We start from the raw sequence: 23,842 nt of genomic DNA, 5'->3' as shown, positions 1-23,842 counted from the left end.
CAATAAAGCTCCCTACTTACTCTTACCTTCCTCATACAAGTAGCTTGTCAGGGATGTATACAACAGTATCAGACTCGGATGACCATTTATAACAACAGGGTAAACTTTCTCAAAGTCGATAATTAAGTAATAAACACAAAATTGAAACACAAAAGGCTTTTATATAGACTCTTTACAAATTTACATAGACATAATACGAAGGAATTAATTCATCACCGGAATTTAGAAACAATCAAATAAACTATTAAAGTTTAGAAAAAAAAATTGTAAATAAACAAAAATTCGATAAAATTTAATCTGAGGTCAAAACACATGTTTGGTCAAGATTTAAAAAAAAACAAAAAACAGATAAGAATCAACCGGTGGCGGGACCAAGAGGTAAAAGAGTTACATGTCGACTTTACAAAACGTACACATACACACACACACACGTACAAACAACATGCATTTGAATGAGATGAAAACGTGCAGACACACATCTTATTCTTCATGTAAAAGAAAATACAATGAAATATGCACATGTTTCCGTAGTGTTTCCACATGATTCCAATACATAAAAACACATGTAAACAATAATAAGTAAAACACAAGCACACACACACACATATGAAGTCTGAATAAAATAATAGAAAAATAAGTAGAATATACAAGTAAATCAATCTACCCTTATATAACAATACCCAATTAGTAGATTACAAAACGATAGAAAAAAATACATATTTTGAAAATTCCTCTTATTTGTGTGATCATATTTAAACAAAATAGGTTGGTTCATTGAATCATATATATATGTGTGTAATGGACAATGGAGCATGGCAATTATGGCTGATGAAAGAATACGAACAGAGAGAGAGAGAGAGATGGTGGAGAAGATTTGTAGCTCAGGTGGGTGATTTTTGATGTTTGGTTTGTTTTCTGAGCTGTATGGACCAAACCATCCAGCTCAGAGAACAAACCAACATCAAAGAAAGAGTTAGGCATAAAAAGACAATACAAGAAAAATGTAAAGTTCTACTTATAGGAAGAGCAAATGAATTTCCAAAAAGAATAAAGGGGAAATTTCTAAGCACTAACATAAGGGGGGAATTCGGGGATACCTTTGATTTGACAGAGAGAGAGAGTAAAAGTCTCATATAATCCTGTTGACGATATATAATACATAAATATGTAGCAAAAATGAATGATTTAATGATCAGTAACATTCATGAATGATATTAGTTATTGATGGTATTTCTAGATGGATACAAAATGTGTTAACTATAATGCATAGATCTATTGAAATTCAACATAAGAGCAATGAATGGATGTACACATGGATATATACTCACACGATTATGTACAGACAACAAGTAAACAAAAAACAAATAAACAAACGAGTAATATCATAATGCAAAACTGACAATTGAGAATAATAGACATGATTTAATGAATCTATCCATTAATCAACAAAGGTAACAGTAATCTAATGTTTACAATAGATCTGAAAAGAACAAACAAACAATGAACAATTTGAAAGAGGAGGAATTACAAAATGAATAATGTACACTTGAATCAAGCATACAGACATATAATAAGTATCTATGTACATTTGCATACACACATACACACACAAACAAACAAATGATACAGTCAGACTAATAAACTTCAATATATTTCAACGGTGATATATACATACCACATAGAATGAATGATAAATACATACTACAATACAATGAAGAAAAAAATGATTAAAAATAATTAGAATGTACACTACTAGATCGGCGAACACATACTTGACTTTGTGCTGTCAATGCTAGTTTAATCGCAGAGGAATTCAATCTAGGCGCTCGTAACAATTCAATAATTGAAGCCATCTTAACTGAATATAATGGTAAGTGAACAGTTAATTCTTCCATTGTTTTAACTGTCCGATGATTTGTTGATGACTGGTTAATAACATTATTATCATCATTTATATTTATATTTTGTCCTTGATTTTCTGTTTCACATTGATGTTGATTACATAATGTTGTATTTAAATTGTTTCCTGATTCTAATAATAAATCAAAAAAATCAGTAGGAGGACTGTTTGAATTGATTTGATGATCAGTTTGATGATGATGATGATTATCAACTACTAGGCTGGCGACAGAATCCATTAATTCATTAGGAATATTAGTTAACAGGTCAAAATCTTCCGACAAAACACCATCACTATTATTATTATCGTTATTAATATTATTATTACAACCGCCATCGACAGTGTCGAAATTGTCAGGAAACAATGTATGCTTTTCTGTTGGTAATACAGAACTTGTTTTTAATGTAATTTCTAGATTATTATTTTTATCAACAGGATAGTTAGTTGAATGTTTTTGATTTTCTAAACGAATTGGCGTTGTTATTGCAGTTGATGTTAGTTTTTCTATTTCAGGTACTGAACTTTCTGGAACTCGAGGTGATGTACATAATGTTGTATGAGATAATGTAGTAGATGAAGTTGATTCTTCATGGATAATATTTTCCGATGATCCAGTGAAACTTCCTGAATTTGGAGGAGTTGGAAAAATATGATGAACTATAGTTTCTGTAGATATAATATCATTTGAATTGCGTATTATGGAAGTAGGGGGTTTACTTTCTTCTAATACTGTCATTAGACGATTTAATGCTTCTTCTGGAGCAACATTAGCTGGAAGAAAAGGTGAATGTGGTTCCATACCCCATAAAAAAGCTGGATTCAACAGACGATGATCACATGCTTCAACTAAACTTGCAAGTAAATCATCATGATTAGGAAAATCCATTAGTGGAGAAGGTGATCCATCTTGTTCTTCAGTATCCAACAATATCTGATCCGCATCAGATTGAACATCATCAAACATTGAATTTGTATGAGTGGATGATGGAACAGATTTTTCATTGGGAGAATAAGATTCTTTGATAGATATCTTTGTGTTGGATGTTTCTTCGGGTATCTCAACTGTGACAGAGGTTCTACAAGATTTTACTATGTAAGGATTAGAAACTTTGTTAGCTTCGACTGAAATCAAAACAGTATACGTAAAAGTTAAACTGAACATTAAAAAAGCACATAATTTTTAACCACTGTATAATGAATACAAACGAATTTAACAATTCAAGTGTGAGACTATGCAGTTGGCAAAATTTTCAGCTGATACGTAGTGCAAAAAACATTTTTTTTTAATTTAAATTTTGCTGTATTATAATATCTTATATCATCAGAAAGACCGACAAACGATATTTTTTATTCGAATGAAAAAGTTATTTCAAATAAGCTCATTCACCTGGTGTACTTGAGTATGCAGCCACACACTCTAAGTGTACTATCCGCTTATCCAAACTGAAATAGATGGAGCGGGGTTCGAACCTACGACCTAGTGGCTAAAAGTCAAATGACTTCTGTTTGAAAAAAAACTAACATGTTCTTCAATGACCTGATAGGAAATTATTATTCTGCTGGTTAGTTGAAAAGATTTTTGTGAGTACATAAAATGTAAACATGTTAGCTGCAGCTTATTGGGTGTATATGCTTGTCAATGGATTAAAGTGTTTAGTAAAAAATAAACCTACTATTTTTAGTAAAGTTGGATAACGGCTAACAGTAGAATCTAAAACACATACTTCGTCCTATTTCGAGTTTGTCGGCTGGGTGTCTACCTGTATCTCAGTGTTGATGTTCACATAACGGTAAAATACAAACCCTTGCAAAAAGCTTACATTTGTTGCATAAGTTGGTGGTTACCTGAACTCAATAGCTCAGTGGATAATGCACTGGCGTTTAGAGCGAAAAATACTGGGTTCGAGTCTAAGTGTGAACATTAACATTGGGATACAACAAGTACATTAGGTTGACTGGTTCCGAGTGAGAAGAAACGCGTGTTCCGGATTCCTCTGCTAGCTACTAACCAACTTGGCTGAAAACCTGTGACTAAATTGTGATATACGAGTTTGTGAATTATAATCGATTGAGGCGGATAGGACATGTATAGTGACTTATGCCTAATCACTACCTACCATGACAGGCGATGTTTTCAGGCGTCCGAGTAAGTCAAAAGAAATCTAGAAGCAGCCACGTAAAAACGTGTCATTGGTCCATGAATTCATTGACTATGAGTTATGTTGTAATTGTAGACTAAATAGTTATGGTCCGGATCAGTCGCAGGAAACTTCGAGTGATGTGGGTCCAGTTGCATTTGCACTTTTGGAATTTAAATTTCAGTATTTCTTTATACTTGGCAAACGCGAATTTATGTAAGGCTCTACTTTGATATTAACTGACTGGCGAAGATGGCAGTATGGACGTAATCTGCTTAGGGTGCACATATCCCAATAGAAATTGGCCAACTGCTGTCCTTAATATCAACAACAGGAAAATACACCCGAATAAACAAATTTACTATTAGTTTTCTCCATAACTGTTATCCAATCATACTACTTCAGTCAAGTATCAAAACTCCAAATATTCTGTTCCCGCAGTTATGTATTGGCAATGAATATCGACTATTTCTAATCATTGAATACAATTTAATTTTCTGGGGTTACTGAATGATAGATTCACATTATCCCTTTTGAATATTTGTACTGATTGACTGAATGAACTGATATACACAAATTTTTTAGAAAAGAATATATTATTCACATTCTCTTAAATCCACTCTAAGGAATCGAACCGACACATTCATTTTACAGGCCTATGAATTTGCATTTAAAATATAAAAAGGATTGTGAATCTTCAATTCGATAACTGGTAGTAAGACTCTATCCCATTTACTCTACCCCCGTGCTAATGATGAAATAAGCCTTTTTATTTGATGACCTCTTGTTAACAATTATACTAGGGGGGTTGTTATGAACGTAATTTTCAGATTAAACAAATGTCCTCCTCCTCCTCCTCCAGGAAATGCTAATAAGAAAACAGACCATATGTAATCAAGAGTTACATAACAATCAGTGACCTATCGACCAGTTAATTTTGTTAATAATGGTAATAATAATTTACCTAATGAATCAGTTTCCATATCACTCTTCTTATTTTGTGCTTTTGTAACTACTGTAGACATTTCACAAGTTATATCTTGATTTGTTATTACAGAAGATGGAGACTGAATATTTCCCTCAGTATAATAATCATTGATTAGTTCAAGTTTAGTATTGACGTCATCAACATCATCACTCGGTTTTGGAAGATCATTTTTAGCGATAGGAGTAGACAAATTGGATGTGGAATCGATTTGATTCGATCGATGTCGACGAGTACGTTTTATGTTATTCATATTCAGAACTCCTGTTTCACTTGTTGTATCAGTTGATTCAGTTGTCCATCGACTTGATCTACATGTTGAATGTGTTAACGAAGGTGAATTCACAATATCACTTTTATTATCTTCTTTATCGGATGCTACAGATAAGCAAAGATGACGTCTAGCACGTTGAGTAAATCGTGTCAAATTTACCATTAATTTATCAACCCAACCTACATGCAAAACTGGCACAGGCGAACCTTCTTCCCATAAACATAAATGATCATAAAATGATAACAGATAAGAAAGGCAATGTGGATCATCTGGAAAGGGAGTAAGAACAGAAAAAAAGCACTTGAAAATAATCCTCCACGAGGAGTAACAGGCGTAAATTTAAAAATAATCTGATGGCTGATTGAATACATTAAGGCTTATGAACGGAAGTCGAAAACTAACATTGTAGTGTTAGTTCACAGGTAGTGCACGACTACGCAAGTTGTTTTTAAAAAAGAAACTAGAAAACTTAAGAAAGTCTTGGATGATCAGACAACAATATTCAACAAATTAGATTATTAGTAGATTAGCAATTAAATTTTATTCACTTTACAATGCTTAACTGACCGATCGGTTTTGGTGTAGTAGTGGTTTTAGTGGATAATGCACTCGACCTCCAGTCAACAGGTCGTAGACTCGAACCCCTTTTCACCTATTTCAGTTTGGGTAGCTGTGTAGTATATTACTAGCTTTTCCCACAGTCCTGGGCGAAGACTGTGACAAAATGCAGTCTTCTGACAGCCTTAAGCAACAGTCCAAGTGTATTAAGGATGAGATTTTCTCCTTCAAATTCAGTGTCACTTCAGTGTTGGCCTGTATCACCTCCCGAATTATTGATAGTAAGTGAAGTAGTCGAGTGCAGCAACCATTTCACCTATTTAGGAAGTCTCACCAGGCATGATGGGCTAGTGGCTAACGAAATTTCAACACTAACTCAATAAACTAAATTGATCATTGCGAACTTGCCTGATTCGTGGAGTAGGAGAGATATACCTGTGTCAACCAAAGGATGAGTTTGCTACTCACCTGTTCGCCCCGTTCTGCTTTACAGATGTGTGGCCATCAAGAATAGAAGATATTTGTAGTCTACTAGTATTCGATCATAGGTGTCTTCGAAGCATCGCTCGTCTATTTCGGGACCATTAAGTAAACAATGTCGAAGTTATAGATATAGTACTATGTAAATCTGACAACTTGATTGACGAGGTATTGAATCTTCATTTACTCTGATTGAAACACGTATTAAGTATGCCCAACCATTTACTTCGACCGGTGATGTCTGGTTTATGAGTGGGCTAGAAGAAGACTAAGGACATCCAAACCAAGAATGAGGCCAGTTCACTAAGTTATGACAAATTGGACTAAACTGTTATAACATACACTGACTAACTGATTGGGGTCTGGGTGATTGTTGTAACCAATGATCAGAGACTTTGGACGATATGGCTCAGAATCGTTCGTAATGGTTCAGATGAATTCATTCGTTGTCTTGCCTTAGAATCCGAGTCTATAAACCTCGCCATTTTCTCTTTTCCTAAACCTAATCCTTTGTACTACTACTGGTACTGTTACTACTCCTACTATTCTGGAATTTCTCTTGAAATAATTTTATCTCGCTGTGCTAATGTGGTATGAGAACTTGGACAGATGCACGTGTCGGGTTTTATGTTACGTGTGACCGGTTGACAATGGCATATTTGGTAGGCCTTGAAGCAAAATGAAATGGACAATAGGAACATCCAATTGATAAATATCCTGGACTCTGATACTAACCAAATACCAAATATGCTATGTGTAAGATTGTTTAACGTTCCACTTGATCAAAAACATGGAAGATGATCGTCATTTAGTCATATACAACGTTGAATATCATAAAGATACACTGGTCGATTTCATAAAACTTTACATTGGCAAAGCGATGAAATAATAATGTAAAAAATAACTTACCTAGAATATTATCTGGTTGATAAAGGCATCCATCGGGATCAGTGTCAACTGAACCTTCAGAACAAAAATGTGAATTTTCACTAGCCGATCGGAACATTTGAGGCATTAAATGTGTGGCAATCTCTAAAAGCTCACGATAAATTTCCCAATCTTCAGATGTATGATTATAACTATGAAAGACAACAAATTACAATGAATAAGTGTTTCGTAAATGATATTTAATTGTTTAGAAAATACAGAATATCAACACATCAAGGAATAACAAATTAAAGATCTTCCGAAAAGATGATGATCAATCGTAAAGTCTCTCATACACTTCAAAGAGTTGATTTCCAGTTCGTCTGCCATTTTCAGGTTTCCCACACTGTGGAAGGATATTTCTTCTTGTGGAAACTGAAAAGGAAACTGAGTTAGAGAGTGATCGAAATCCAAAGGATAACTTATTGAGGCCGCTTACACATAGGCTCTTTGTGATTAGTTTCAAATGAAACAGCTTTGTAATTTTGAGGTCTTACCACAAAAGACGAAAATCCGTAGAAGGTAACGTGAGCTATCTTTTGAGTCAAACTTTTTTGACCACCAGCCCCTTGCTTTATGAGATGCTGACTGTCTGGAGGAAACATTTTGCTGCTGCCATACCCTAGTAGTCAGTAGTATGACTCCGTCTTCGGGCCATAAGTTTGTTGCTTTTAGTCTTACCGTCCTTCAACCGACCTAATTGGTATGGTAGGACCAAAGCGATGAACTTTTCAGCCAATACAGCTCGGTTGGTTAGTCGCCATATGCATGACCAACTGCCACGTCAAGGAAGTAGCTAAGGTCAGGCACACAGACTAAAAGATTGAACGGCTTAGATATAGCTGAAACCGAAGTCAGTGACATTTGGATACTTGCTTTTACTGGATCTTTTACCAAAAGCAGCAAGAGATGGAGGAAGAAAGAAGTAACGAAAGATCCCTTGAATAAATATCTAGGCGACCATGCTTTTTGTCTTTATTTTTATTACCAAAACCATACGTTATAGTTCCTTGGTATTTGGTTTACGTGACAGGTTTAACAACATCCAACATAAACCATAAGAAGTTTGTGTTGTAATGCATATAAATTTGATAACTGCTATCAAGTTGTCAAGGGTACCCATTTATGATCATCGGTTTTGTACGTTAAATCCTAATCTCTGAGAAGGCATTCGGTGAGACAAATAAAAATTGCCTAATATTTACTAAAAACATTTAGGAAATCATAAACCATTAAGTAACTCCTAGTAGTGGCTTATATTAAGTCACGAAACGTCAGAAATACAATTTTCCTACTCATATATATATATATATATATATATATATATATATATATATATATATATATATATATATAAGTAGTAGTGGAACTGTTGATGATATGCACTCAGCATTCATGTACTTGGCTTTGAGTCACGATATTTGTAAGAAGGTTAATCTTATACTACCTGGTTATCCAATTCAAAGTAGGTAGAGTGGGATTCGAACCTACAACCTGTCAGTTAAGTGCTTTAAAAATTACTTAGCCAGAGTTGTCTCACAGTGAGACTATTTAACAAATACAAGAAAAGTTATGTATACTGACGTTTTACTGTATTTGGCACAGAAAGTGTATGGATTAAAGTGTGAAACTGCACAGAATGAAAAACAAGTAGAAAAAAAGTTGATGAGACTTACTGTCCAATAACTTTAGATGCCTCTGCCCAGTAACGCAATGCACTTCGATTATCTCCATGCCTGTACAAACACCCTGCTAAGCATGTATACGGATAAACATGATGATTAGAATAATAGTACTGATTGACTAAAATAGCACGATTATAAAGAGCCAAAGCCAGTGAAACGGTTTCTGGCAATTGAGAATTTGGCCAGTCTGACAGTTTCATATGTGAATTTACAATGGAAGTAGTAGTAGTGGAAGGTGAAACAGATGACGAATAGTTGGACTGATCCACCAAAACATTTAATTCATTCGTTAAATCATTAGTACATTTTAAATTTGTTTTAACTGACGAATGTAATGAATTTAAATATGTAGCAAGTCGTCCCATGGTAGGAAATGCATCTTCTAAATCACCTAAATTAGTTAATCCTAAAGGATAACGTGATAGACAACCAGCATCGAAGCATAACCATAAAAGTTGATGTTTTAATGTAACCAGCTAAATGTAAAATAAATAATAAACAAGTCGTTTTTTGTATTAAAAAGTAGTGAAAAAAATTCAAAAAAAACAAACGATATTCTGAATAAAACAATCAATTCAGTTGAATCGAGTGTTTAGTTCCTTCAAAGTTGTGAATTACATTGTTTGTTTGCCTAATCGGTAATAACAATATACATGTCAATTTGGTTAGTCAGATAGTAAAAAACACTGGAGGTGGATAAGATATACATTGTGGAAAGCATCAAACTGCATCACGACACAAGCCCTAATAAGGAATTTTGAAGGGAGAAGTAAGAGAGGAAGACCCAAGAACACATTGAGTCGGGAACTGGAGACAGATATCAAAAGAATGAATAGCAATTGGAAGCAACTGCAAAGGACAGAACTGGTAGGAGAATCCTGGTCAGTGGCCTGTGATTCTTCATGAGATGTAACAGAGTTAAGTAAGCAAATTTTATTGTTTTATGCACACATATTCGATTTGAATTACTTTTTCATAAAGGCAACCAGTTCACTTCTCAAAGGTAAGGCCAGGATTAGAATGAAAACTTTCAAAATCAATCCAGTCTACAACATTATCAATCATGAGATAATAACTATACTTCAAATCTAAATAAAATTGTGAAGTTCAAACTTTAAAAAAAGAGAAATAGTTGTTAGAAAAACTTTTCACTTGATGGTTTAAACACAGTTTTGAATCCATTAAGTCATGGGGTTTAAAACAAATTCTACCGTAACTTTGGTCATGGTATGGTGTGTGCTACTGATGTCGACAGATACAAGTAGTATGTACACCAATCAAAAGTGAAATGCCTGGTAGCAGGAGGTTAAGAAGATCGAAGAGAAGAGAACGAGAACAGAGAGTGATTGGTATGGAAACGAAGGAACAATCAAGTCCGAAACAATTGATTGACATTTTGCAGATGAAGTGTTTAGTGTATGGTTCTCACATTTTACTAAGAGATTCTGTAATTTTGTGTTCAAATATATTTGATTGTTCCTATTGATGTTCTCGTTCACTATAATGGTAGTTGGACAATATTGTTAGTCTCATTGAAGTCAGGGACCGATTAATGTTAGACCCCAAACTGAAAATATTATTAGTCCTTCAATTCCCTACAGATCTTATGAACATATTATTGGGTATTCCTTATCAATAGAATCAATCCTCGTCAAAAACCATTAAGATATGTCAATAAAATTTAATATATCTTAACTTTGTATCAGTAGTATGGCTTTTATAAAATTTTGAATCCTAAACATGCGCAGTGATGCTTGAAGGTATGGGTTTGTTGGTGACAAGTTCTAGTCGATGGTTGTTAGACATTTTGCCCAAACTTAGACGGAGACAAAAAAATAATGCAGAAACACTTATGCAGGCTTGAATTATGTACTATTTATATACATGTATATATAGATTGTTTAAACTTGAAGATAATTCTGGAGTAATTCAAACTGTTGACGTTACTACTACTTACCTGCATCGAGATCACTGATGCTGATGATAAATGCTTAACTAAGCCGGTAGGTGTAATAAGGTCACCACCGGAGGATACTGAAGGATTCGGTGAAAGTGTGCCATAAGCAAAAGGTTCTGAAGTTGGAGCTTGAGTGACAGCAGATAATGAAGCCCCTGGTTGTATCGCCGCAATCGCAGCAGCCACAGCCATTATGCGTGGACGACAAACTACCGGATATCCACTTACATAAAGCCAAGAATGTTCGAGTGGTGGAATGCGAATGGAAGGTGGATTATGTTCATCTTCAGTAGACGATGATGCTTTCCTGGTCCTAGAGTGTTCTGTTTGTTGCACTGAGTCATCATGAAAATTCGAGAATTCTGAATTATGCGAACTGGCAGATGTATGAGATTCTTGTACCCAACTAGCTACATCGGCTGTCTGACGAGATTCCGGAGGACCGAATTCAACCCAACCGTGGTCTTCAGATAATGCTAGGTCTACATCAGAATAACCAAGGAGTTGGCAGGCCGCTACAACTGTATACGCCAATCCGAAACTATCTAGAATGCCCGCTATAAAAATTGAAACAAAAAATATGGTAACAGTTGTTCGGGAACAATGATGTTTAGACAGAATGAATAATTAGCATGAAAATTTGGTATAATCTCTTAGTTCGAATCAGAAAATTCATGTGTCGGATAATGGGTGTCATGAAATTAGTAAACAGACAAAGTTGGTTAAAGTTCCAATCAAAGTACCTCAATCAAACAAACAAAAATGTGACCAGTCACTATATAATCAAAAGCTCATGACAGGATTGTGGGACTTTTTTGTGAGAACTTACGAAATAATAGCTCGATAAGTGTGTACTCAATAACTACCAGGTCTTCGATGGTGAAAGCTATGGGTTAATCGGTAAGGTGGGAATATCTTAACCATTGGGTCCCAATTTTCACTTGCTTTGATATGAATGGCTAGGTAGATAGGCAAATGATGCACAAACATTTATATCAGCTTTGGAAACGGTAACTGATGAGACTAAGTGCTGCTAAATTTAAAAAACACAATAAATGATGTAGAATAGAACTGTCCTTGATTGTACAAAGATTGTTTTATTATATTCAGGGCTCTTATAAGACATGGCTCAGAATTGATCTCATTGGCGTAGATGTGTTTTTTATTAGCCTCTAATTATAAATTTCCCATATTTGAAACTTTATATCGCTCGATTTCACATAAAATGGACAGAATTTGGCTAGCAGTGGGAATCAAGACGCGCGTTTCACCCTATCCAGGACTCATCAGCTGAGTGTGTCTAGATTCAGAAGTTGGTGTCTACTTGGGATTCGAACCTAACGCCTTTCACTTTAAAAGCCAACAGAATATGGATTAGCTATTCAGTCAAGATACCCACTCATTCATTTGCACAACCGAATACGCGTCTTGGATTTCACTACTACCACAATCTATTCTACATAAACCCGTGACATAATTGTCAAATTGAGGTAGTCCGCACAGAATGCACATATTCCAACCAAGACATTAAAATTCAGTCAAAATATCAATGACGGGGTAACCCAAGCCATTGCAAAAATGGATTTCTCGATTCTGTAATTCGTTTGTTAGGTATATTTTCCGTTCAATTTTCACTATGCTTAATACCAATATCGCAACTCTTTTGAATTCGTGCTATTAATCTGCTTTTGCTGTACTGATGTAAAGTATAACAATCTGATCCATTGGACATCTGTACTAAATTGTTCATAACTGACTCAAAGTGGTTAGAGAGATGGCAGTAAGTTAATACTAGGTTTTTATGACTGAGTGGAATAATTTAAACTAAAATGATGCATTGTATAATATTTCTGTAACCATAACAATCATGTAGTAAGAAACTGTGATGTTTGAATGAACCAATGACTTCTTTGTATTGATGACTGTTGTAATTTTGAATTCCAAATACAATACATTCGTTCGGACTCATCTAATACTTCTTGATTAAATTGCGTTATTCCTGGGATTACTAGTTTATACTACAATTCAAATACTTCTGATTATCATATTGGCGTCGCGATTGAGCCTGTGATGCAACGGTTGAATATAAATTCAGATTTTAATGCTTTTGAGGAGTACATGGAGAGGTTCGAAATCTGGGCTATGACCAAGGAAGATGATGAAGATTTTAATATTGTGGCCCATTTTCTTACATTCATCGGGAAAGAAGCATACAGCCTCATAAAGACTTTGGCACTTCCAGACAAACCGATTTCACTCCCCTATGCAACTCTCAAGCAACTACTGTTGGATCATGTAAAGTATACAAATTCCGAATGCGGTAAGAGAGAAAAAATCACATAAAATGACTCGCCAGAACATCAGGAATTCCACTACTTTAATAAGTCGTCGCAGTTCGATGCGTTATCAGAGTTATTCAGATAATACTTCATTGAGCTGTGAAATAGTCCATGAAGATGAGCACGAGTTTAGTAAATGCTTGTTTTGTGGCAAGTTTTACCCATGTAATTCATGTATATTTCGTAATTCTAAATGCTTTAAATGTGGTAAAACTGGACATATTCAGTCAGTTTGTAATACCATGGTTCATTTCGCTGAAAGTAATGCTAAGATGGATGCTTCTAATGATCAGTTATCTTTATCTAGAAGTAGTATAACGTCGCATAACAGTCCAGAGTTGAATGAAACCCAGAATCATTGTGAGACAAAAAATTTTAACCAACAAACTTATCGGATTTCTCATGTTATTGAACCAGATATGGTTTGTCGTAATAATTCACATACTTCTGATGGAATTTCTTACAACAGTGAGAATAGAATGTTGAATGAGTCAAATCATGATCAAAAACCAGATTCAGTCTTGGTAGATGCTGAATTCCCTGATGATCCATTATTCTCTAATGAAACTCTTAATCGATTTGAGGAAAATATTTCAGAGAAATCGAATCCTGATATCATATCAAGTGTCAGTGGTCCTCACAATCAATTTATCTCTAATGATATTCCTAATGAATGTGAAAAATATGTTCCTTATGAGTCGAATTCTAGTCATATTTCTGATGTTATTGTATCAGATATTGGATACTCTCACGAACAATGTATGTTGAATAGAATCCCTAGTCAGGAGTATGATGAATCAGAGGGGATAGCAAAATTTAACGAAATAATCAGAGAACCAGTTTGCCCAGAAGTGAAGTTTGCACAGACAGAGAATCCAAATCAAGTCCAAGATTATCCTAATGAATATGAGGCAGATGAATGTTTTCTATTCGATTGTTTCGCAGGTAAATCAAGCCTAGTTGAATCACATGTGTTAATTGCATATATCAATGCATATCTGTCTGTGTATTCTAATATGAATAACAAAAAGAATATGTATCATGATTTTTATTCAAGTCAAAGTCACATGATGGAATACCTCAAATTATATATCAGTGTTTATCTCCAAATACTCACATACAGTAGTCGATGCGTGAGACTTGAGAAGATAATGCAAATTGGGAACGTCATATTGGCTAAAACATTGCGACGTAAGGACCCAACATTATTTCGTGGGGGAGGATATTGTTGGAAAGTCTATGATGCAAATTCTAAAAATCAATGGTTTCACTGCACAACCGACATGATGATTGTATACAATTCCAGAACCCAGGTGAGTCTGTTCCAATTTCGGCTGTTAATTCTAATACTTACGAGTGTATTCTAGATACAACAGAGCTTACATTCAATACACTGTCGAACAGATGCAAGATGAACTTAAGAAGAAAACATACAATCGATTACAGACGTTTACACTCCAATTTGAGCTGTGGAAGATGTGATGTTTGAATGAACCAATGACTTCTTTGTATTGATGACTGTTGTAATTTTGAATTCCAAATACAATACATTCGTTCGGGCTCATCTAATACTTCTTGATTAAATTGCGTTATTCCTGGGATTACTAGTTTATACTACAATTCAAATACTTCTGATTATCATAGAAACCCAAATTACTTTTTTAGGTATCGATAAAGTTAAGAAAGATACAAATATTTACTAACTTGTTAGAAAAGAATATACGCTTTGTGTGTGCGTCAATCGTTCTTTGACACGACTAGCTGTCATTTGGCTCCATAAAACTTCACATATGACACAAATAAGTGCACGACATGCGTATTTCTTTGCTGGCGTTATTGTTGAAGTACAGTGAAATTTCTGTGTTTTCGATTCTGATCCATTAGTAAAACTGCTTGTGTCTGCTACAAAAGGTTTCAACTACAAAGGAGTAAAAAAGTCATTTCTTATTACCATAAATTTAGTTATATGTCATATACTTTAGATACAAAAAAGGGTCACATTTCTCTTGGCTTATTTGATTGTTCTTTAAGTATTCGGAGAGAAATAACGCCTTAGTACTCTGTACAATGGTACATTTTAGGTTGCAGTTCACAGTGAAAATCAACGAGAACTGATATATATTCAGTGCAAATGCCCTGGTACGGCCGAGAGTGGGGAGAGTCCACTCTCCCTCTCGAAATGCTCTCACATGGCCACGCGAATATATAGCCTCTGCCAGGGAAGTCTTACTCACTGCCTTCTCGTGACGGGGGTGTTGTTCACAAAAGTGAGAGGACGAAAAGTGAATGTCCGGCGCTTTAACCGGGTTGGTGGACACGGAGGGTCCACCTAGGGGAGTTGGAAAACCCTGATTCTAAACCAATGGTGCACATGGGCTCCAGTATCCTGAAGGAACAAATGGCGAATGAACCTACTGTTGGTCACCGGCTACCATGGGACTGCATCTCCTCACGATGCTCCACTGCCTTGTGGACTAGACCTTCAGGTCAAAGGCTCGGGGTGTGGCCCCCTAAGAAAACCACCTGCTTCAGTCTGGGCACCTGAGCAGTATCACAGCCCTCACACAAATCGAATGAGATTTGTGAGGCGCATATCTATCTGGTGTCCCTTTGTACCAATATTTATGTGTTTAAATAAATAAATAAATAGGCAGTTAGATCTTAATGAGGTCGATATCTTTAAACTGTTTATGGAAATTATTCATGTTCAATTTTTGGTAAATAATTTGAACACAAGTATGTTACTTTACTAGATAAAAAGCCTATTTTCATGGTTAACAGTCTTATCTTAGATATTGGTTCACTCAGTATCGTGAGCAACCATCACAATGTCACATTGTATTATGAAGTTCGTCCATAGTCAATAGTGTATTTATGCATTTAATAATTCCTAAATCCCAATCGTTACAGAGCAAAACAATCTTCTCTCACATAAACAAGGGTAAAACAAATGTGGAGTATAAATTTAGACAAAAATCGTGTCGTCAAAATAGATATCCGGTCATTTTACTTAGAATATTTAATTAATGGTCTCTAGCATTTTATAAACTAATAAACAGACTGTAATCTCATTAGACAATACCAGGTGGTATAATACAGAATGGCCTCATGAGTTTGTTCAGTCACTCAGGTTTTACATAGTTCACTTTAATCGTATTAACGTCGGTACATGTAACATTAGTATCAGTGATCATTACATGCTTACACCCTTAAATATTAAATCTCAATCAACATAGAACATAAAGTAACTTAATTTAAATCTGTGACCGAGTACTAGCTCATGTACTAGGCATTTGAGTTTATTTATTTATTTATTTAAACACATATATATTGGTACAAAAGGGCACCAGATACATATGCGCCACACAAAATAATGAAAGTAGGAAGAGAAGGGATGAAAAGATAAGGCGGACTGAAATGTACAACCAGAAGACTCTTTCAGTTAAGAAAGCTAGAACCACTCTTTATGTAGAAAGTAAAAGGTTGCAGCAGGATCGCCACTGGTTTCTATTCTGAGCCATATCTGATAACGTCTCTAGCCACTGTGTTGCACCATCTCTCGGACCCCAGCCAGGGAGTCGTGAAGGACCAACAGAAGCTAGCCCTTTGCAGCTTTCTTTCATGCCACGACACCATGTCATACACTGACCTCCTCTCCGCTTTTTCCAACCAGTCCCAGAGTCGGCAAATAATGCACATCACGAAGGCGCCAAAGATGGCCCAGATTGGCATAAGCCGCTCTGGCTTTCCTTATACGTGCATCGATCTCATCACTCACGCCACCACCAGCACTTATATAGCTACCTAGATACACGAACTTCTCAACTACTTCAATCTGCTCACTATCTAGGGTGAGTACAGGATGAGAATCCTGCCAGTCTTGTAGGAGTACTTTGCACTTGGAGGGTGCAAAGCACATACCGTACCTGTGGACACTGATTGCCAACTGATTAAGTGCGGATTGCATGCCTTGGGCATTATCGCACAGTAAGACAATATCATCCGCATACTCAAGGTCGAGAAGTCGTTCTCCAGGCAGCAGATCCACACCGCCATTACTTACATCCATCAGAGCTGTTTCCAGGATGTCGTCGATGGCAAAGTTGAAGAGGAATGGTGAGATCGGGCAACCCTGCCTAACCCCACTGCTCGAATGGAACAAGGGAGAAAGGTGGTTGTATGCCCTCACTCTGCCTGAGGTGTTCGTATACAGGGCCTTTAAGATGTTAATGAACTTCTCAGGCACACCCTTCTTCAATAGACAATCCCAGAGAACAGTCCTGTCCAACGAATCGAAGGCCGCCCTGATATCAAGAAACACTACGATTGTTGGCCTGCGATAAGTATGACGGTGTTCTAACATTTGGCGGAGGGTGAAGATGTGATCAATGCATCCTCGACCAGAACGAAAACCAGCCTGCTCCTCGCGAGTCAATCGTTCTCGGGTTTTAAACAACCTACGAAGAATGACAGAAGCCAATAGTTTGGACGCAATCGGAAGTAGACTTATCCCCCGATAGTTGTTACAGGAACAACGTGAACTCTTTTTAAAGATAGGGATGACTATTGACTCATTCCATGATGTTGGAACACTTTCTTGCTCCCAAACCTTTGCAAACAACACCGTCAGTTCCTTAGTCAGAAAGTCACCACCATCTTTAAAAAGAGCCGGAGGTAAGTCATCTGGGCCCGGTGATTTGTAGCGCTTCAAGAGTTGGAGCTTCTTGCGGACTTCCGCCTCGTTTGGTGGATCAGTCGTCACCGGCCATGGGGGGCAGGACAAACTGGTTGATGTTGCCGGAGCAGCAGGCCAGTTGAACTGCCCTTCGAAGAATTCCGCCCATCGTCCAAGACGTCGAGAGATACTAGTGATTGGTATCCCATCATCTTCGTAGATTGTTTCACTCACACCAGACTTCTTGCTGCCAGTGGCTCGGATGAGTTGGAAGAGCTTCCGGCAGTTACCAGATGCAGTTGCTGCTTCCATCTCATTAGCACGCTCCGACCACCAGGCTTCTCGGTCCTTACGCAAGCTTTGCCCGATTTCATTACGTAACAGCCTTCGTTTGTGGTCAAACTCACGGTCACCCGGAGTAGACCGACGGGCTTCCATCAGTTGTAAGGAGCCAGAAGAAACCCAGTGCTTGTAAGCGGGACGTTTCGCGAAGCTGCAAGCGGCTTTACTCGCCATTTTCATAGCGTCGTGAAGATGCAACCAATGCTCATCTATACTTTTCGGTGGGATGGTAGCTAGCCTAGAGGCTAGCTCCGCTCGATACCTACTTGCAACAGAAGTTGCAGCCAGTTTACTAACATCGATCCGTTGGTGGTGGTCAATCCTTCGGCCACTGAAAAGTAAGGTGAGATTGGCGCAGACCAGGGCATGATCAGACTCCAGATAGGTACTCCAAAAGGAGAGGCAGTCTTGTACACAACCACGCCAGCGGTAGCTGATCGCGATGTGATCAATCTGAGTCCAGGCTTGAGATGCAGAGGGAGGACGCCAGGTGGCACACCGGCGATGACTGTGCCGGAAGTTAGTGCTAGCCAGAAACAGGTTGTGGTCTGTGCACAGTTGCAGCAAACGGTCCCCGTTATCTGTCCTGCGACCAACAAGTCCCCATCGGCCATCTAAACGACTCTCTTCTGTGCCTAGACGCCCGACCTGAGCATTCAAGTCTCCGGCTAATACCACAATATCTGTCGAACGCGCTTTCTGGAGAAGAACTGTTAACTGGTGGTGAAACTCATCCTTGATTGCATCCGGGCTGCAATTTGTAGGGGCATAGGCGGAGATGACGAAAAGACACCGTTTCTCACGCCGGTTTCTTCTCACTTTGATGGAACTTTCTAATCTAACAGCACATAACCGACTGTTAATGGGGATCCAATCGATTAGTGCTGCCTCAGCCCTAGCGCTTAGTGCAACACCAACGCCTGCAAGACCAGACGAAGATGCCACAGGGTCCCCGGATAAGCGCACGTGAAACAAGTTTTTCGAAGGGACAGATGGAGAGCGAATTTGTAGTACTTCACTAGAGTCTTGAATACGGGTCTCGGATAGACAGCAAACATCAACATTAAGACTTTCTAAAGACATAGCCAGCCCCATCTGTTGTCCGGTCTGCATTAGTGTGCGAACGTTGAAGGAAGCCAGCTTGAACGGCGTACCAAGGTTTCAGAAAGACTGCTTCAGTATTCGTAATCGGTGGAAGCATTCACTTTCAACCAGACAGTGACTGGAGATCGTTTAGATAGGACAGAGTTTCCACCATGGGCGAGCTACTGCATAAGTTGGAAAGGAAGGATACACAATTTGGGAATAAAGGGAGTGAAAAAGCGACGTAGTAAATAATAGTAATAACAATAATAATAATGGTAATAGTAATAATAATGTAAATTGTCTTTCTTCTATTAGGAACGAGAGCAGTGTAGTTAGTGTAGTGCGTCATTTCATGTCATTTGTGTGCGGGCTGTGATACTGCCCGGGTGCCCAAACCGAAGCAGGTGGTTTTCTTAGGGGGCCACACCCCGAGCCTTTGACCTAAAAGTCTGATCCACAAGGCAGTGGAGCATCGTGAGGAGATGCAGTCCCATGGTAGCCGGTGACCAACAGTAGGTTCATTCGCCATTTGTTCCTTCAGGATACTGGAGCCCATGTGCACCATTGGTTTAGAATCAGGGTTTTCCAACTCCCCTAGGTGGACCCTCCGTGTCCACCAACCCAGTTAAAGTGCCGGACATTCACTTTTCGTCCTCTCACTTTCGTAAACAACACCCCCGTCACGAGAAGGCAGTGAGTAGGACTTCCCTGGCAGAGGCTATATATTCGCGTGGCCATGTGAGAGCATTTCGAGAGGGAGAGTGGACTCTCCCCACTCTCGGCCGTACCAGGGCATTTGGGGGAGTAATGCTTGACTAAACCCAATAATAGTGTTCTGTTTGGAAATGGGGTGGTTAAGCTATTCTGAACCACAATTCTACACCAATGAATAAAGTGAAAATATGGCCATATGTACAGCGCAATTCCCCAGTTTTTCAAGTATTTTTATGTTAAATAACGCGTAATAGTAATATAAAAGCAAAACAATAATGATAATGAAGCAGGTTGATCAATAACAACTTAAAATTACTAAATAGTGAACTGTGAATTAGGAGTGAAACAATATGCAATTTAAGCAGTACGCTTGGAATACTACTTTAAATATTTTAACTAAAAGTAATGAGGGGATAGGTTAAATGACTCATTGAAACTCACTTTAGGGGAATTAGTGATGAGATTGTAGAAATCTAAGTACAAGCGTTCAAGTTCATCAAATGTTAAACATGGAAAAGCTGAATTTGGTATAGTGCTATCAGAAAATCGACGTCGCTTCCTGACTGGTATGTCTGTGAATATTTGTAGTGGTTCATTTTTAGCAGCAATGGTGAGTGGAGATTCGATTGCGGTTGCTGCAGAAGCAGATACTTCAGACTCGTTTCGTTGACGAACACGACGAGCAGAACCAAATCGTCTAGCACGACGGCGACATACAGGAGATTCGTGAATAGTTTCTTGTAAGAATGCATTTGATGACAAAGATCTGGGGATGGAACTTAACTTATTGCTCAATTCCAGGTGATCATTAGAACCTTCTGAATGTTCTTCTGGTGTTTCAAGATGAACAGATAAAGGTGATTGTGATTTTGTAAGAGAAGATGAACGTGAACGGGGATAATTTTGAAGTAAATTTTCCTTTCTTTTGGATACAAGTTTGCGATGAAGAGTATTTTTTATTTTTATGGAATCAAAGTCTTCTGATGTGCTAGAAGTAAGATGATTTTCTATGTAACCTAATACAATAGATATGAAAGCTAAATTAGGTTCTTTGATGGAGGAGTCAACTCCAATGTCACATATATCAGAGTTATTGATGGTATTAGCTTTCAGATGCTTCATGCCTGTCTGTTCATCAGAAAAGACTACTCCACAGCTGACAAACACTTCTCGCATCAATTCGATGACTGCATCAACAGATGATAGAGTGAAGTAGCGGCGCCATGCTCGGACAGAAATATTAGACGCACCAGCTCGGAGCGTCATCTCCGTGCAACTAAATAAAGAAAAAACCCATAAAAATCGAGACTTAACTTCTAAGTACGAGATAACTATTACTCCACAATGAATAATGAAAGTCACGTACACTGGATTTTCAACTATAATTTTAATGCAATTCACTTATTTCTGACAAATCATATAACTTAATTTATCTAGATATGGTCATGTCAACGACAATTGTAAATACAACGTACTGTCAACTAAACAAACTGATGTGAAGTTTTTCTCTGTCAGTAACTAAGATTTGCTCCTTATATTTTGACAAACTAGTTGGATTGATGTAACTTAGATGAAGTAAGATACATATCCCTTATATTTATTTGTATGACTAGGTAACGGTGAAGTCAAAACTGCGATAACTGATTAGGTCGGATTTATATAGTGGTTTTTAGGCATCTCGATTAGCATGTTTGGAGCCATCTTGACTACGAAGTGATTAGTGGATAACCTTTACCTATGGAAAGAACTATATGGACTTGTACAGTTTAACTTAGAAATTACTATCAAGTTTTAATTTCGTAGATGTAAATATGTGTACCTGGTTCTTCACTCGGGTAATGACTTAGTACTGGTTTTCATAACTAGTTTGCAACCTCCTTTAGATACTAGTCAGAAAAAGGAAGTTTTCGGGGTTATTTTGGCGTCGCTCAAAGATGACCCATAAATGATAGTCTCGTCAATAATCTTTGTGAAACCAAACGCAATATCAGGCTGGCGATACCCCTTTCTGATTTTTCCAAACGCAAAACCATTTGGTAAATGTAAGCCAAACTATCAAACTCATTAGATTTAAGATAGCAGCTTTTTGGTTGCTTGTATGAAATCAAAACGCGATGACAGCTAGTCGCTCATCGATAGCTAAGTTGAACTTAATATTTAGTCAGTTGTACGCTAAAAAGGCTGGTAAACATTAGAAGATTGAGGAACACAGACGAACTGGATGATAAGGTGTTAGCAAATTCTTCATTTTAAAAAAAGGAAACAAATGGTAATCAAATATATACATCTTATCATGATTTATGAATTTTTAGAGGGAGTCAGACAGCAACTTAGTTGATTATTTTTCATTAAACTTACAAAGCATCCTTTCACTTGCACCGTATAAGGTTTTACGTTTACTATTATAAATGATCTTTACGATGTCAAGGCAGTTTACCTGTCATAAATATTTTGCCCTTATAATAAATTATTTCACAACCAGACGCTGGTTTTAAATTGTTTTAAAAGTAGCTGACTGTCGTCGTGACAATCTACTTCGATCAACTTTTTTATATGACTGCCGGAAAATATCATTCTAAATTAACTACTTAAATATGTCAGAGTTAGTATGTATGAATAATACATTCACGTGAAAAGTGTTTAAAATAATCTAAAGAGCTTATAAAACTGAAGTGAAACTGACACAGTTACTTCAAGGTGCGGACAATCACTTGAATATATAAATCCCAAGGAGTTGGCCGAAAAAACAAACTCCCTCCATTATCTATACAGTTACAAACAAAAGTCCGCGATAATTTCAAAGGTAATTCAAATAACTATGAATAAAGAAGAAAAATACTTGGAAAACACTAGCTTCATTTGCTAATAACAGTTTGCCACTAGTGCTTTCTATCATAAATTCAAGTTAATGGACTATGAATTTGGGAATGGATGGTTAATGACAAATTGAAACATCATCTACACTGACTTATTAATCTTCATTCTTTGACTCAGGGAGACAGCCAACAAGCATTACTCCAGGGTTTAAATTTTAGATACAGGTAGCAAACTCAGGAGGTCGGAAGTAAGAGCGCCTCCAATCACTAAACCTTGACCCATTAGAGTACAGGCGTCTAAGAGGTTGTAGTGCCGCGATTCGTTAATCGTTTACTTCGATAACCGTTATGATTCTAATCTTAACGGCGCGTAAAATCAGAAGACAAAGGATAGCAGCAACTACAGTTTATTGTCGAATAACTCAGGTTAGAAAGTTAACAACACCTGAGCGAATATCAACGAGCGAGCGAGCGAGCGGCAAGCGAGAGAGCGAGTGAACAGGCGAACAAGCGAAGGAAACGAACGAGGAGCAAGCGAACAGAAGAGAGAGAAGCAAAATTAATGCGTATTGGAGATGGCTGGGAAACCAACTCGAGAGCGAGGCGAAAATAGTGCGTATCGGAGATGGCGGGGAAGCCAACTCAATATGAGCAAGCATTACTCAATATTTATAATCAGACAAAAATGAATGACAGATATATGATGAATAGGATACAAAGGGTACACATATACGCTCATATAAAAGTATAGTCAAGGTTGACGATGCAACGGATGTTCTAGTTTTACAACTAGCTACCAGTAGCACCTTCTATATTCGATCGTTCCCAGTCAGATAGAAATCAGAAGTCAGACGAGAAGAGGCAGGAAAGATATATTTGATTCGTTACCAATATATCGAGGACCTTTTCTATAAGCTGGCTAATGAAACGTAGGAGCTGTGTCCCACGCCGTGTTGAAACGTGATC

The 23,842-nt window shown here is 37.3% G+C and overlaps 1 protein-coding gene across 1 annotated transcript; it reads right to left on the bottom strand.

The window, feature by feature from the left end:
• Nucleotides 1–1,727: 1,727 nt before the first annotated feature.
• Nucleotides 1,728–22,810, bottom strand: Smp_163760 (hypothetical protein; the record flags this gene model as incomplete). The annotated part of the gene is made up of 9 exons (XM_018790322.1): nt 22,744–22,810; nt 20,502–21,336; nt 14,948–15,161; nt 10,905–11,461; nt 8,939–9,423; nt 7,245–7,414; nt 5,003–5,566; nt 2,294–3,022; nt 1,728–2,173 (listed from the first exon to the last, which is right to left on the bottom strand). Exons 2-9 carry the CDS (start codon nt 21,324–21,326, stop codon nt 1,728–1,730), a joined length of 3,990 nt encoding a protein of 1,329 aa, XP_018655677.1. The 5' UTR covers nt 21,327–21,336; nt 22,744–22,810.
• Between the last annotated feature and the right edge of the window lie 1,032 nt (nt 22,811–23,842).

This window comes from Schistosoma mansoni, chromosome W (genome assembly GCF_000237925.1).
Source record: "Schistosoma mansoni strain Puerto Rico chromosome W, complete genome".
NCBI classification, from domain to species: domain Eukaryota; kingdom Metazoa; phylum Platyhelminthes; class Trematoda; order Strigeidida; family Schistosomatidae; genus Schistosoma; species Schistosoma mansoni.
Note: the sequence above shows the minus strand (reverse complement) of the source record. Positions and strands in the feature narration are given on the sequence as shown.